Raw genomic sequence first — 13,824 nt, 5'->3', positions numbered from 1 at the left:
ATACCCACAGCTGTCATGCAATCGTGAATCGTGGAATTTGTGCGCCGTTTCCTGTAGCTTTCCTGGCAGTAGTGACGCCACAATTTGGGTGTCGTCTGCATATAAGGTCAGCTTAAAACCAAACGTTCAATCAGGGGAGCCAATCTTAACACATAGACGTTCAAAAGAGTTGGGCTCATAGATGACCCCTGAGGAACTCCACAGGGCAGAGAAAAAGGTTTGGCTGAGAATTCGCTGAGGGATACTGTCTGTACTCTATTTGTTAGAAAGGATTTGAGTAGTTTCCAGGCTGTACCCTGGACTCCAATCTCCTGCAGCTGGTCCAGCAGTAAAAACAAAAACAAATTTATTTATCGAGCACTCGAAAGTCCAATCAAATAATCAGTCTTGTGTTATCTTGCAAAAGCAAAGGTTTTATTCTCGAATCTTTCCAATTCTCATCTTCATTGGATACATCCTTTACATCCTTCAGAATAGAACAATCTTCATTCTACATGTAGCCACGCAGTCTTGAAGCCAACACGTGTTTCGTCTGGTCAAATTATGACCTAAAGACTTCCTCAGGGCTGCAACCCAAACATAATGCAATAATGCCAATAGATTATTAAATTATAACCGCAGAATATTAACATTTAAGGCATATCAAAACTTTCTAGGGAAAACATCCCAAACCTTAAAGGTGCTCAATAGTAACAACACTCAAGTCAGTAAGGGCTAATCACCAAGAGAAAAAGAGCTAGAGGCACCATAGTATAGTGTAATCAAGGTAGGTTCTAAATTTAAGTCGATATCATATTAATAAAATTGGAAGGTACAAGAAAAAAACATAGTGAGTTAGTTATATCAAAGACGAACATGCTGTGGGGTGTCATACCTAGTTTCTTCACGTGTAAAATTGTTGAGAATCCGATCCTATTATTTTCGGTAAGATGCTGTACAAAATAATAAAATCAAAGTTGTCCCACTATTTATAGTTTACAGAGTAGTAAGCTATGTCACCTTAATACTCGTCTCGTTTCCTCTTACCCAATATTTAAACGACTTCACATATTTCTGAAGTCTGCCCTGCTCGCAACAGTATCAGGTGTCCAAATTCGTCACCTGCAATACGAGATGCCAATTAGCGTATATTTCAAGTTATCGGCATTAAAAGAGACTAGTGTAAATAGCAAGCGATCATGTAATACTACGCGGCATCTTACCTCTCGTACAGAGTATTGTACGTCGGAGCGCGTTATCCCATTCTGGCGTCCTAGTTAGGCGCCATCTTACTATTCTCATTTATACTCAATGAGACTAGCGGCCGCCATTAAAGTAAAACCCGTTATGAGTATAACGATAATATGTATAAAATAAAGAAAGTAAGAAGTAATAAGTATTTACTACTCTAGAAGCAGATTACTTGAGTATATATAGTTGACTTTGTATATTATTGGGGTAAATATATATCTTGCGAAATAGAACCGCTGTCTATTACTAAAATCGCATTATACGTTATCGGGGATATAATAGTAATTTTTAGTCACTGTTCACGATAATTATAAAGCTAACTGGCTGTACATAGTATTTATTTTGTCAGAGACTCTAATGGAGCGTTTCTCAGTTTACGGCGCCATCTTGGAGTAGTCTTGGTACAACTACTCTAAGTTACATAATATGGTACATCAGAAATAGTGTACTCTCTGTTATTTTCTAGGGACAAGATAGTATTATGATAAAGTATATTAGGTAGAAATCGTAGTTTATAATATTAAGGCCAGTAGTCTCGAGTAGAAAGTACATATATCAAGAAATATCGTAATATGAACCCCATCAGCATGCCATCAGGAAAGTAGCTAAATACAAAGCAAGAGTATAGGTGAATAGGAGAGGTGATGGTTACATTTCAGAATAATTATCTTCATATTAGGTAATACATGTAAGCTCTATTGTGTTCTCATTCTCCGTCACAAGTGGTTTCATATAACGGGTTAAAATTACCCGATTTCTCGGAACATTAGTAACAAGTTCGGTCTCCTCATTGTTCAGAATGTACACTCAAATATTTAAATACATTGTTACAATCAAATATATAAATACATTGTTACAGTTCATGACATTCCAGAATACAATAAAGATGTTAGGTAATGAAAGCATATTACTCATTTCCCAGGAAGAATTCATATTCATGGTCAACATTTAAACCCATTTCTACAGCTTTCAGTTTTATTAACCAGGTTACCTCCTTCCTCCTCAATGTTAATAACCTGTTCCCACCTCTAGGGTCAGATTCAATATGGTCTATCCCATGATAGGAGAAATTATGTGTTACGCTATCTGATTGATTTCTGATTAAATGAGCCGAAGTTGGGTACCGAGTATCCCCTTGTTTGATAGCTCTGAAGTGCTCTGACATCCTATCTCTAAGCCTTCTTTTGGTACTCCCAACATATATCTTCCCACAGCTGCAAGCAATAACATACACAACAAAAGATGTGTCACAGTTAATAAATTGTTCAATGTTAATTACACCCGTATCATTATAATTGAAGCTTACCACTTTTTTCTTTGCCCATCTACATGAAGGGCATTTTCCACACTTGTGGAACCCTCTGAACTTTGATAACCAGTCTTTATTAGCAGCTTTCTTTGGGTAGCTAGGGCTAAGTATGTTGGCAAGTGTCAAGCCTTTCTTGTATGTTACGGATGGCTTACTGGAAATGTATGGTGTAATATCCTGGTCAAGCATCAGTAGCGGCCAATGTTTCTTTAGAATAGTGTACAGTTTGGTACTTTCGGTACTATAGTGTGTTATTAACCGCACTTTGGCCTCAGTATCAGGAGTTACTTTGTCAGATTTGACCTTAAGTAGGTCTGCTCGTTTGAGTTTGTTAACTCTAGATACTGCTGTATTTATAGTATGTGTTTCGTAGCCTCTTCTTTCAAACCGTTCTGTCATATCCTTCAGATTTCTATGAAAGTCCCTGTCTTGGGAACAATTCCGTCTGGCTCTTATCATTTCACCATATGGTATGCTATTCAATTGACTTTTAGGGTGACAACTTTTGGCATGAAGTATTGAATTACAGCTTGTAGGTTTTCTGTACATTCTGCTCATAAGACGACCCTCCTCTACAAATAGCTCAATGTCTAGAAATGTGATTTTATTGTAATCATATAGAGTTGTGAAATGCAGGTTGTAAGGATTATCATTTGGATAATCAAAAAAACCTTTAAGTTGCTCCACTGATCCAGTCCAAATTAGGAGGCAATCATCGGTCCAGCAGTAAGACATGATGGACCGTATCAAAGGCCGCTGAGAGGTCCAACATGATCATAGCAGTTTTACCTCCCCGGTCGAGTAAAGCCCTGATTTCTTCAGTGGATTTAAGAAGAGCGGTCTCTGTGCTGTGCCCCCCCCCCGAAACGATATTGGGTGGAGTGAGATTGCATTGTATTGTCAGGTACACATGTCTCATGATTTGTACACCTCAAGAACTCAATTCATGTTTGAGGAAACTAATCAATAAACATGTTTCAAGACAAAATATATATCTACTCATTGAATGGAGGAACTATTTTTTCTACTCCACAGATGAGACTATTTAACAAAGAAAGTTGGGGATACAGTGTACACTTCTGATGCATTCAATGTTACCCAAACTTTCAGGAATTAAAGAATACTCAAGAAGCTATCAGCATAAAACTGTGTTTCTCACCAACGAAATACATCTACCTCCCACCACATCCCCAAGAACTCAGAGTGAGTGCTACAGTTAACAACAGCCTCTGCATTTATTAAGGCCAGAGAGTGTTTCCCTCCTTTGTCTGTGGAGAAAGGATTTCTAAAAATGTTTTAATCTTGGAGTCTGTGCCTTTATTCTGTTAAATACCACAGCTAATAACTCCAAGGTGTTAAACTAAAACGTTCAATAGATATAGAAGATTTTACATCTTGATTCCATAGAACAATTGCTGATGCCAATGATTTCCACTTTTACGATTTAGCTGTACCAAAACAACTGAAGATTAAAGGCCCATTCCAGACATGTAAAATATTAATCAGTATTGAAACCAAAATGGTAACCCTGGCCAAATGCAAGTTATGGTGCAACCAAGGTATTGTCCTTGGACACTGAATTTGTAGGGTGACTGTTTACACATCTCAATCAAAGAAATGACATATATGTTTCTCTCATTTACTGTGGCACTGGGCTATCGCTACCGTTTCAAGTTCCTCTGTTGTTTCATTAATGTGCCCCGAAGAATGTTCATCAATGTTGTTGGTGCCTTTACTTGACCTCACAAAAGACATCTTTAAGCAAGTGGTAGAAAAAGATTTAGGCTTTAAAATGTCCACTGACCCACATACTTGATGCCATATTCTATTTAAAGCGGTGACTTACCATCTTACTGACTGAGCTCAAGTGATCACAAACTGTAAATATGCATATGATTAGCATATGCAGATTTTCCATGTTCTCAAAGTACACTGGTAAGTCTTTGTTGCCTTTTTGGATCTTCCTGGTCTTCTGCTGTGTCTTCCGGGTTACTAGATTAAAGGATCGTCCTTTCAAAGTTCAGGCCTGTTAGAGGAAAACAAGAAGTTCCACATCAATCTCTGCTACATATTCCAGGCCAACCCCAACCCAAGGGAAAATAAGTCTGCCTAAAACCAGGCTGAAGCACAATGTGTCTAGTGGTTTGAATGAGTAGATTGGCTTGCAATCCCCACTTTAATTAAACCTTTACCCCATTTTTCATTAATTGATTGGTGTCATTGCTCGAGTTTGGCACTAAAGAGTAAAACTCTAAATGTAATTTTTTCACCATTCTAGAAGCAATGGACTTTTCTTCGTATGCACCATCTTGCTGATTAACTGATCTGGGAAGGGCATGCAGGCTTTTTCTCTGCTTTTAGAGATGCTCAACATTTTTCAGAAATATCAGAAACAACAGCTCCACAGTGCAGTACACTTTTTAGCTTAGATATTGGTAGATGACAGGGCAGTGGATCTTCAATGTGATCAGTTTCTCCTGTCAAAGAATAGGGCAGAATAATCCACTCCTCCCATGCATTGATGATCGTAAAAGCTTGGTTCAGTAGGAATCGCTCCTAGTCAAACACAGATGTAATTTGTGTGGCATAGGGGTTCTTTGCTAGGGCACAGCTCTACTGCAAGTTGCAATGGTGCTCCTTTTGGCAAATGGGAGAAATTCACGAATCTTTTCATTTGACATTGTTATGACCTCATTGCCTGGCGAGTCTCAAACCGGTGATGGCACCTTTAATAATAATGTGCCTCCGTTACTGATCTTTGCAAACTGCTCCTGATAGATCATCATCCTAATCTAAACGCAACTAAGAGCCACTTTGGTAGTTGATGGATTTGTTCCCTTGTTGTACTGCCTTTGCCTCAATGAGATCCCAAACAGGTGTTGTTGATGCTGATCAAAACATGTTGAACACTATCTACCTAGGATATGGCATGAGTCCCATGAGCAATAGCTTTCTTTTGACCATTATTTGGGCCACAAGACTCAATGAACCATAGCTGCAACTACTTTTGAACTGTATGCAAAAACCAGCCTTGAGGTGACGGAGCTTAATAGACACCCTTCACTTACTCAAATCTTTTGCTCTCATTTAACCTCAACTTGAAGATAATTTCATTCAACATTTTGCCAAGCTTGGCTCCTGCAGAACTGAATACAGTCTTCATATGTTTTATATCATGCTGGCTTGTTGCATTGTACTGTAACTTGTTTGTTTGAAATGTCAATAAACAATTTTTGACGTTAGACACGTCTTTAAGTTCAACTGAAAATCAATCTTCATCTTTTCGTAGCCTACAAAGTAAACATGCCAGGCAATTAGGAATCCATGACATCATCAGACAGTGTCTTTTATTTATTTCTGTTGTGAAAAGCATTGGATTCATCAGACCATTTCACTATAGCTTAGGCAATCCAAGGCTTTTCAGAAGCACATATTAGAATGGAAGATCTGAAGTACAGCAACATGGATGACTTAGTACATCTTTTGCAGCACTACTCATTGTAGCTTGTTTTCAAAGCTTAGTTAATCTGACTCATCTCATTATGTCTCCACCCTAAAACATTATACTTCTTTATCACCGAATTTAAAAGGTTGACAGTGGGAGACATTCAGAGATAAGAGAAAGAAAACCTTATGCTTGAACTGGTACTCATACCATTGACTCTTTTTTTATTACCAGTTGCAGCTGACTCTTCTTCAGCCAATGGTCTATGTTACTAGCTGCATTACCATCAGTCAGCTGATGGGAGTGGTCTAAGTATAGTTGGGAGAGTGTAGGTCTTCCAAAATGGACTGACTGCATGTATGTTTGAAAAGCTTAAAAATAATTTATCATCATAGCCACAGCATTCCTTAGAGGTGGGAAACACAATAACCTTGTGGCTTTAGTGTACCTAAATAAACACAAGAATAATAAATGTCTGTTAATGACAGTTGTGAAGTGGTGTAGGTAGATGAGCAGAACATGGCTGTCTTTGGCGGGCTAGGTCAGTAGAAGCAGATATTAACTTCCAGGTACAACTTGGTGCATTTGCTGTCAATTACCACTCACTGTCTCTGTCTATGTGTGCTATTGTTGCATGTTTCCACTCCTTACCTAGCAGCCATTTACAGTTAAATATTAAGTATGGGGGAAAATTCATTCCGCTCGCGGAATTTGCGAATTTTTGGCAATTTCGCGATCTGCGAATCGCGCGAAATTGCCCAAAAATCCGCCATTCGCGAGTTGGCGGATTTTTTTTTTCTTGTTCGCGCTTCAAAAATACAATCTCACGCGCGCGGCATTGACATACCATGATTCTGCGTTCGCTGATGAGTTTTCCTCCCTGTTCGCGTTCGCTGCGAGATTTTGGTACCTGGCCGAGTGACGCCGCGATCGCGAACACGTCATTGCGACCCGAAACAGGAAATTGCGAATGCGAACACGTCATTGCGACCCAAAACAGGAAATTGCGAACGCGAACACGTCATTGCGACCCGAAACAGGAAAAAGGCATCGCGAGCAGGCTGGTTAAGTGGAAACAACATGTTCGCGACCGTTGCGACCGCATGCGCAAGTTCTCGTTCCCAAACTGGTAAAAAAAAAAATTTGCAAGCTCGCGGAATTTGGTGGATTTTTGCGAATCGCGATTATGAATTCATGCGAATTCACGCAAATTCGCAAACTCCGCCCATGCTTATTAAATATACGTTTATTTAGGGTATCATAACCATAACACTATAAGCAATGTATTTCACAATATTGAGAAAAACATAACACAATTATATTTAATTAATACATTCGCTGTCAGTTTAAATTAACACACTTTAAGAAATCTAGCAATTTTAATACATATTTTAGTCATGAGCCTTTTTTGAAAAAACTAATAATTCACAGTACTTCTGGGCCCAGAGACACCAGAAAACGTGTAGTTGTTCAGCATGACATCCCCTCTGGGGATATCGTTCCAGGCAACTTGTAATGAGGGCCTGTGTCTCCTTTTATCATATTCTTTCATACCTTAGCAGGCAATCAGGCCTTTCTCTCATCTCCTTACATTTACTAAAGTCAATTGAAATTATGTGTTTATTAGCTTCTATCAACCACACTGGATTGTTTACATAAAGCCATGAAAAGTTAGCTAGTCAGCTAGTGAGGTAATACTGTCAAACCTTGAAAATGTTCACCTCCAGAATGGTTTGAGCAGCCCCAATATTTTACAATATCTACCCTAGTAATATTTCAGCTGGTCGACAATAGGTGCATTTATCAGGCCTAGTTCTAGTTAATGTAACAACTTGTTTCGAACAAAGCCGGGTCTAGATTGCTGTACTTGTGAGGCTGTGAGTGCAAGCTCAAGGAGCCCCTGAACACGTTAAAGGGCCTCCAAGAAAAAACAACTGACAAGCTTTAGACCTTGTCAATGTAGCAGTTGGATTCTCTGATGCTACAAGAGTAAGAATGATAAACACCATCGCTAATGGAGAAGGAACGCTTAAGGACATTTCTCCTGTCTTCAGATGGATACATTTGTGAGAGAGGCTGTGAGGGCAAACCTTATGACAGCAAAAATTCACAGCTTCCATTTGTTGGAAAATGGCCCTCTCTGAAGGGTCACCCCAAACCTTTTACCTTTCTCCTCCTCTTTATGCTGAACTTTTTTGGCCTTAGGACTCTGAGCACTTTACCACTGCTAACCAGTGCTAAAGTGCATGTGCTTCTTCCCTAAACATGTGTGTAATTGGTGTATACCTGATTGACATATTTAATTTACTTGTAAGTCCCTGGTAAGATGGTATATCATATACCCAGGGCCTGTAAGTTAAATGCTAATAGTGGGCTGCAGCACTGAGTGTGCCACCCACAGAAGAAGCATTTCAAACCTGTCTCGGGCCTGCCACTGCAGAGCCTTTATGTGCAGTTTACTGCTACTTCGACATAGCATTAAAGCTACATGCCAAGCACTAAACGCCCCTTTTTCTACATACACGTCACCCCTAAGGTAGGCCCTCAGTAGCCCTAAGGGCAGGGTGCTAAGTAAATCAAAGGTAAGACATGTACTTTTATGTTTTGCATGTCTTGGTACTGACAAACAGCCCATTTAGTTTTTCACTACTCCACTCCTTTACTAGTGTAGCTGTGACCCGATCCCAGACGTGTATTGGAGACAAGCTGTCAGGCACACACAGCAGTGAATGCAGAGAAATGTTCACTTTCCAAAAGTGGCATGCCTAAAACAGTAATGTTAAATCCAACTTCACCAGTAAGGAGGATTTATCATTGCCATTCCCAACATATGAAACATGAAAAAGCTGCTCCTGTCTGCTCAAGAATTACAGCTTAAAAGTGTATTTAAGGAATTCTGAATGCTAACATATGAGAGGAGTAGGCCTACTGGGGTCAAAGGGATACTTGTGCACTACAGAGAGCTGCTTTGAAGTCCCTGCCACTTGAAAGGCACTTTTGGGTATAAATACTGGATGTCTGACCCCATAAAATTACCTCTGAATCTTGAACTGAACCTCTATCAGAAAGACTGCTGTGCTGCTTAAAGGACTCATCTTTGGACTGCAGACCTGAAAGGCCTGCGTTTCCCTCGTGTTGCCTTATGCTCTCTGATTCAGCTGAAGTAGAGCTGAACTCTGCTGAACTCTGCCTTTACACCAAGTGATCTCCAAGGGCTTGTTGACTTGCCTTCTGTTACTTGATACTCCGAGATATCAAAGTCCCTGTCCCTGCTCCTGTGCCTGGCTCACTGGAAGAGGCCCAGATACTTGCAACACGGATTTCAATGCATCTCCTGTCTCTGTGGTGGTGTCTGCCTGGCCTGGGGGCATACCTTAGCCAACCAGGAATCCCATTTCTAACACCTTTGCATTGGGGACACAGCTGGGTACAGTTGCAGCACAGATGAATTCATAATGTTCCATATCGCCTCAAATACCTGCCTAGACATAGCTTCTATTTGGTCTATCTAGTTAATTATTTCACTTTAAAAAATCAGCTGTTTACTCAAGCACTCAAACAAAGCTATACATGGATTCAAAAAGTTCAATGATGTGTCCTGTGCTGTAGTGAAACTTGGCGACAGCTGCAACAGTTGGATCATTTCAATTAAAAACACAAGGGGACTCAGCAAAACATAGAAGAGTTTCCTTTAACGCTGGCTGCACATAATATTATGTTTTAAAATTGAGCAAGACTTCTAGCCATGTTGTCTGTAGGGTTGATTTTGGCCTATAATGCAATACCGCAAAGGCACTAAAGATCTTACATGTTTCTAAGAAATATTTTAATGAACAGTAGAGACTGGTTAAATATAAACAATGCAATAAAACTCTGGTAAAGAATATAACTAAATCCACTTTATACAATCTGTTCCTGATATACATTTTCTTCCAATAAATCACTAACATGTGTACTTCTTTAATAAAAAATAAAGATAGGTACAAAAGAAGGGAACAACAGAGTGCAACCTTGGCCCATATAACTAGAGTCTGTCAATCTGTATGTAATTTCAGCAGTGTAGATCATCAAATAAGTTTCACACCTACTCATAGGAAACCACTGTGTACCTGTTCTTGAACATAACTTTTTCATAGTTGACAACAATCCTATCATGTGTTTTGGTTTATATACCTACTCTGAACCTACTCTGCTCATCATGGCCTTAGGCCCCAAATGTTGTTATTCATTTTCAATAATCAATTAGTTTATATGCATTTTGGCTCATTATTGTGTAACATACTTAAAGAAAGACATAGTGGCTCTAAGGTTAATATGCAAGGGAATTACCCGTTTTTCTCCTCACCTTACATCATGCATCATTGTGGTACTTTTCTGTAAAAATTACTAAGAAATTTGGTATAAAATGATTACTCCCAGCTCTCTGTGCAGAGAAGCTTCAGATTCGAGAAGGAGCAGACTAGTTCTCCATGAGACTGCACCAATGCAATCACTTGATAACAGATTGTGGCCACATAGACACAAGCTAGGCTGAGGACTGTTTTATATATATATAAAACTCCACTTGTGCGGCGTCTTTACCTGAGGGCAACTTTCTTTGGAACATTAGCGGCTTGCTCAGCCGCGAAGACGCTCCGCTGTTGTTTATACAGATCCTGCGTTTGGAAACCCAAACGCTGTTGGAAGGTGGAGTCCGTGTCGAGAGACATCAAAATTAACAGGCAAGCAGCCTTCCATCGTTCCTGTCTACCCACTGGGGATTTTATTGGAATAATTTTGAGGGGCAAGGCGGTACCCACATGGGAAAGAATCATGCAGAACTACAAGTCCCAGTATGCAAGTAGCACACGCCCAGTGGGGCGGGACTGTGGATCATTATCAGGTGCTCTGCATTGTACCAACCGCTGCTCCTTTCCATCAGCCCATGACCAAGGACACAAGATGTTTGAAACGCGTTGGGCTTGGATGTCAGATTGGGGTGTTGAAGATTGTTAACCTGAAGTCCTCGATTAAAGGATTTAAAACTCCACTTGTGCGGCGTCTTTACCTGAGGGCAACTTTCTTTGGAACATTAGCGGCTTGCTCAGCCGCGAAGACGCTCCGCTGTTGTTTATACAGATCCTGCGTTTGGAAACCCAAACGCTGTTGGAAGGTGGAGTCCGTGTCGAGAGACATCAAAATTAACAGGCAAGCAGCCTTCCATCGTTCCGGTCTACCCACTGGGGATTTTATTGGAATAATTTTGAGGGGCAAGGCGGTACCCACATGGGAAAGAATCATGCAGAACTACAAGTCCCAGTATGCAAGTAGCACACGCCCAGTGGGGCGGGACTGTGGATCATTATCAGGTGCTCTGCATTGTACCAACCGCTGCTCCTTTCCATCAGCCCGTGACCAAGGACACAAGATGTTTGAAACGCGTTGGGCTTGGATGTCAGATTGGGGTGTTGAAGATTGTTAACCTGAAGTCCTCGATTAAAGGATTTAAAACTCCACTTGTGCGGCGTCTTTACCTGAGGGCAACTTTCTTTGGAATATGAATATATATATATATATATATATATATATATATATATATATATATATATATATATATATATATATATATATATACATACACACACACACACACACTCTCTCTCTGTCTCTCTCTCTGTCTCTCTCTCTGTATCTCTCTCTGTCTCTCTCTCTCTCTCTCTCTCTCTCTCTTAGGGTATGCACCAACAAACATCTAAGTACTGATACTGAATGGCAGACTTTTGATGCAAATGTGCTTATTAGCTAAGATTAGAGGCTCATGGATTCTTCACACTGTAAAATATTTCCTCCTTTTGTGATTTTGGATTGTGTTCATTAATGATTATACATATTCTCATATATTCAATAATATTTTTACAACTACTTTGCACTAAACGTGGATTTAAAATAAAGCCTTAAGAAAGTACAATTTTCTTATGTATGTGCACTTGTGGAGAAATCTTGCCTGTACATCACAACAATAAATCAAAAGCCTGACAGTCTCTGACATGTATGTTCCTTGTCTAACTCACATATTCTCTCCAGGTAGGTTCAAGAGAGGTGCATGAGTCATACATTGTCTTTTCTCCCTGTTCAGGTTGATATGTTGGTATACCTGTGCTTGTCTGAGGATGAAGGGGGATGTACCAGCTTGTGATAAGAGTAGACCCTGATAAAATAACAATCATAGCCACACTCTAATCTACTGTTGTCTTCTTTTTATGTGTTGAGAACTTGTAATATATGCCTATTGATACATGATAAAAATGTAATAGCATTTTTAAATAAGTTATACAAAATTAAAGCCCTGCTCTTTACAAAGACTCACAAAACCAGTTTTACTCACTGAACATCAAACATATTTGGGGAACAAATTTCGCCAATTTCCATTAGGTTAAGGGAGTACAGAGCACTGCAAATTGTATAATGTACCTAATGTCATTGTTTTTGTTCTTTTGAGGTCAACATTTATCAATCTATTCTAATATTATGTTGTCTGTTGTACTCCCTTCTCTACAGGCAGCGGTATAAGAATGTGAAAAAGAGTCTAACGAAGTTCAGAGCTTTGGTGCACATGTTCATAAACCGCAGGCGGTATCTGAAGGTAACAATGAGTTCTGGTCATCCCTCTTTTTTTCTTTTAAAAATGGTCAGATCTGAAGTTTCTGAGGGTCTTGTTACAACTGATACAGTTACATTGTATCAGTGCTTTCACTACCACAAATACAGATACAGGGACATTTAGTGATTTTATGCAGAGTTACCACACTCTTCAAAGATTTCCCCTGATGAATGATGAATTAACACAGAAATCAGTGTTTTTGCACCAATTTCTTCTTGTAATTCTCAAAATCCATGTACCTTTTCACAAATATATCATCTTAGGTCTTACCTAGGAAAATGTGTCATGGAAGTCTCTGAGAGTAAAATAATTATCGTATTTCCTGCTATCCCGATCCAACTAGTAAGTCCTAAATTTGGTATTTCCTCAGCAAACTGGAAGATTATGTGGTAGGCTGCGGCCATAGAGTCTGTCTTATATATAACAGTGGAAGAACCAATGAGGCTGAATGGACTTGGTGTGGATTTGCTGCCTTTCCTTGACTTATAGTGAACAATAGGGTTTCCTTGGCACTCATAATGACCAAAGTGGGTGATTATTTGGTATACTTGTGGCCATAGTTCTCCGAATTGAAACAGTGGAAAAACCAATGAGGCTGAATGGGCTTGCTGTGGATCTGTGCCTTGACTTGACATATAGCAGCCAGTGGCACTAGCTACCAGTAATTTGTGAAACATATCTAACAAAATGTCAACACAGTCGTTTCAGCCACTATTGTATGGGCAGTTTTCAATTTGAGAAGTCATAAAAGATATTGCACAATTTGATGGGATATTGTGAGTGGAACATGATCCTCATGTCATGCCCTAAATCTATACCTATTTATCAGGAGAATCTCCCTCTCTCACTCTCTTTCGGTCTCTTTCTGTCTCTCTTCAATGGGTCTACCATCACCTCACATCAAAGAACACATTTTTTCTTCTCCAAAGTTTTATATAGCGCGTACTTGACCCGAAATCAGGTATCCGAGCGCATTACATGAGCACCAGTTGTGTTACATGAGGACACATTCATTTTTATTAGACACAGGGAGATTAAGTGATTTGGCCCCGAATCACAGGATGTTGAGCATTGTTGCCGAGACACTAACCCGGGTCCCCAGATTTGAGGTTGACCGCCCTAGCCGTTAGGCTACATCCTCTGCAACAATGTTTTATTTTTTCCATTTCTTTATTTAAGGATGCATCCAAATGTTTTCTA

At 39.6% G+C, this 13,824-nt stretch overlaps 1 protein-coding gene across 1 annotated transcript in view; it reads left to right on the top strand.

Annotated features, from left to right (window-relative positions):
• The window catches only part of MYO15A (myosin XVA), a 1,426,381-nt gene that overhangs the window by 321,142 nt on the left and 1,091,415 nt on the right, over positions 1-13,824 (top strand). Inside the window, exon 23 of the mRNA XM_078662701.1 lies at positions 12,522-12,606. Coding sequence (XP_078518827.1) covers positions 12,522-12,606 — 85 coding nt within the window. The remainder of the gene's footprint in view (positions 1-12,521; positions 12,607-13,824) is intronic.

This window comes from Lissotriton helveticus, chromosome 10 (genome assembly GCF_964261635.1).
Source record: "Lissotriton helveticus chromosome 10, aLisHel1.1, whole genome shotgun sequence".
Lineage (NCBI taxonomy): Eukaryota > Metazoa > Chordata > Amphibia > Caudata > Salamandridae > Lissotriton > Lissotriton helveticus.
Note: the sequence above shows the minus strand (reverse complement) of the source record. Positions and strands in the feature narration are given on the sequence as shown.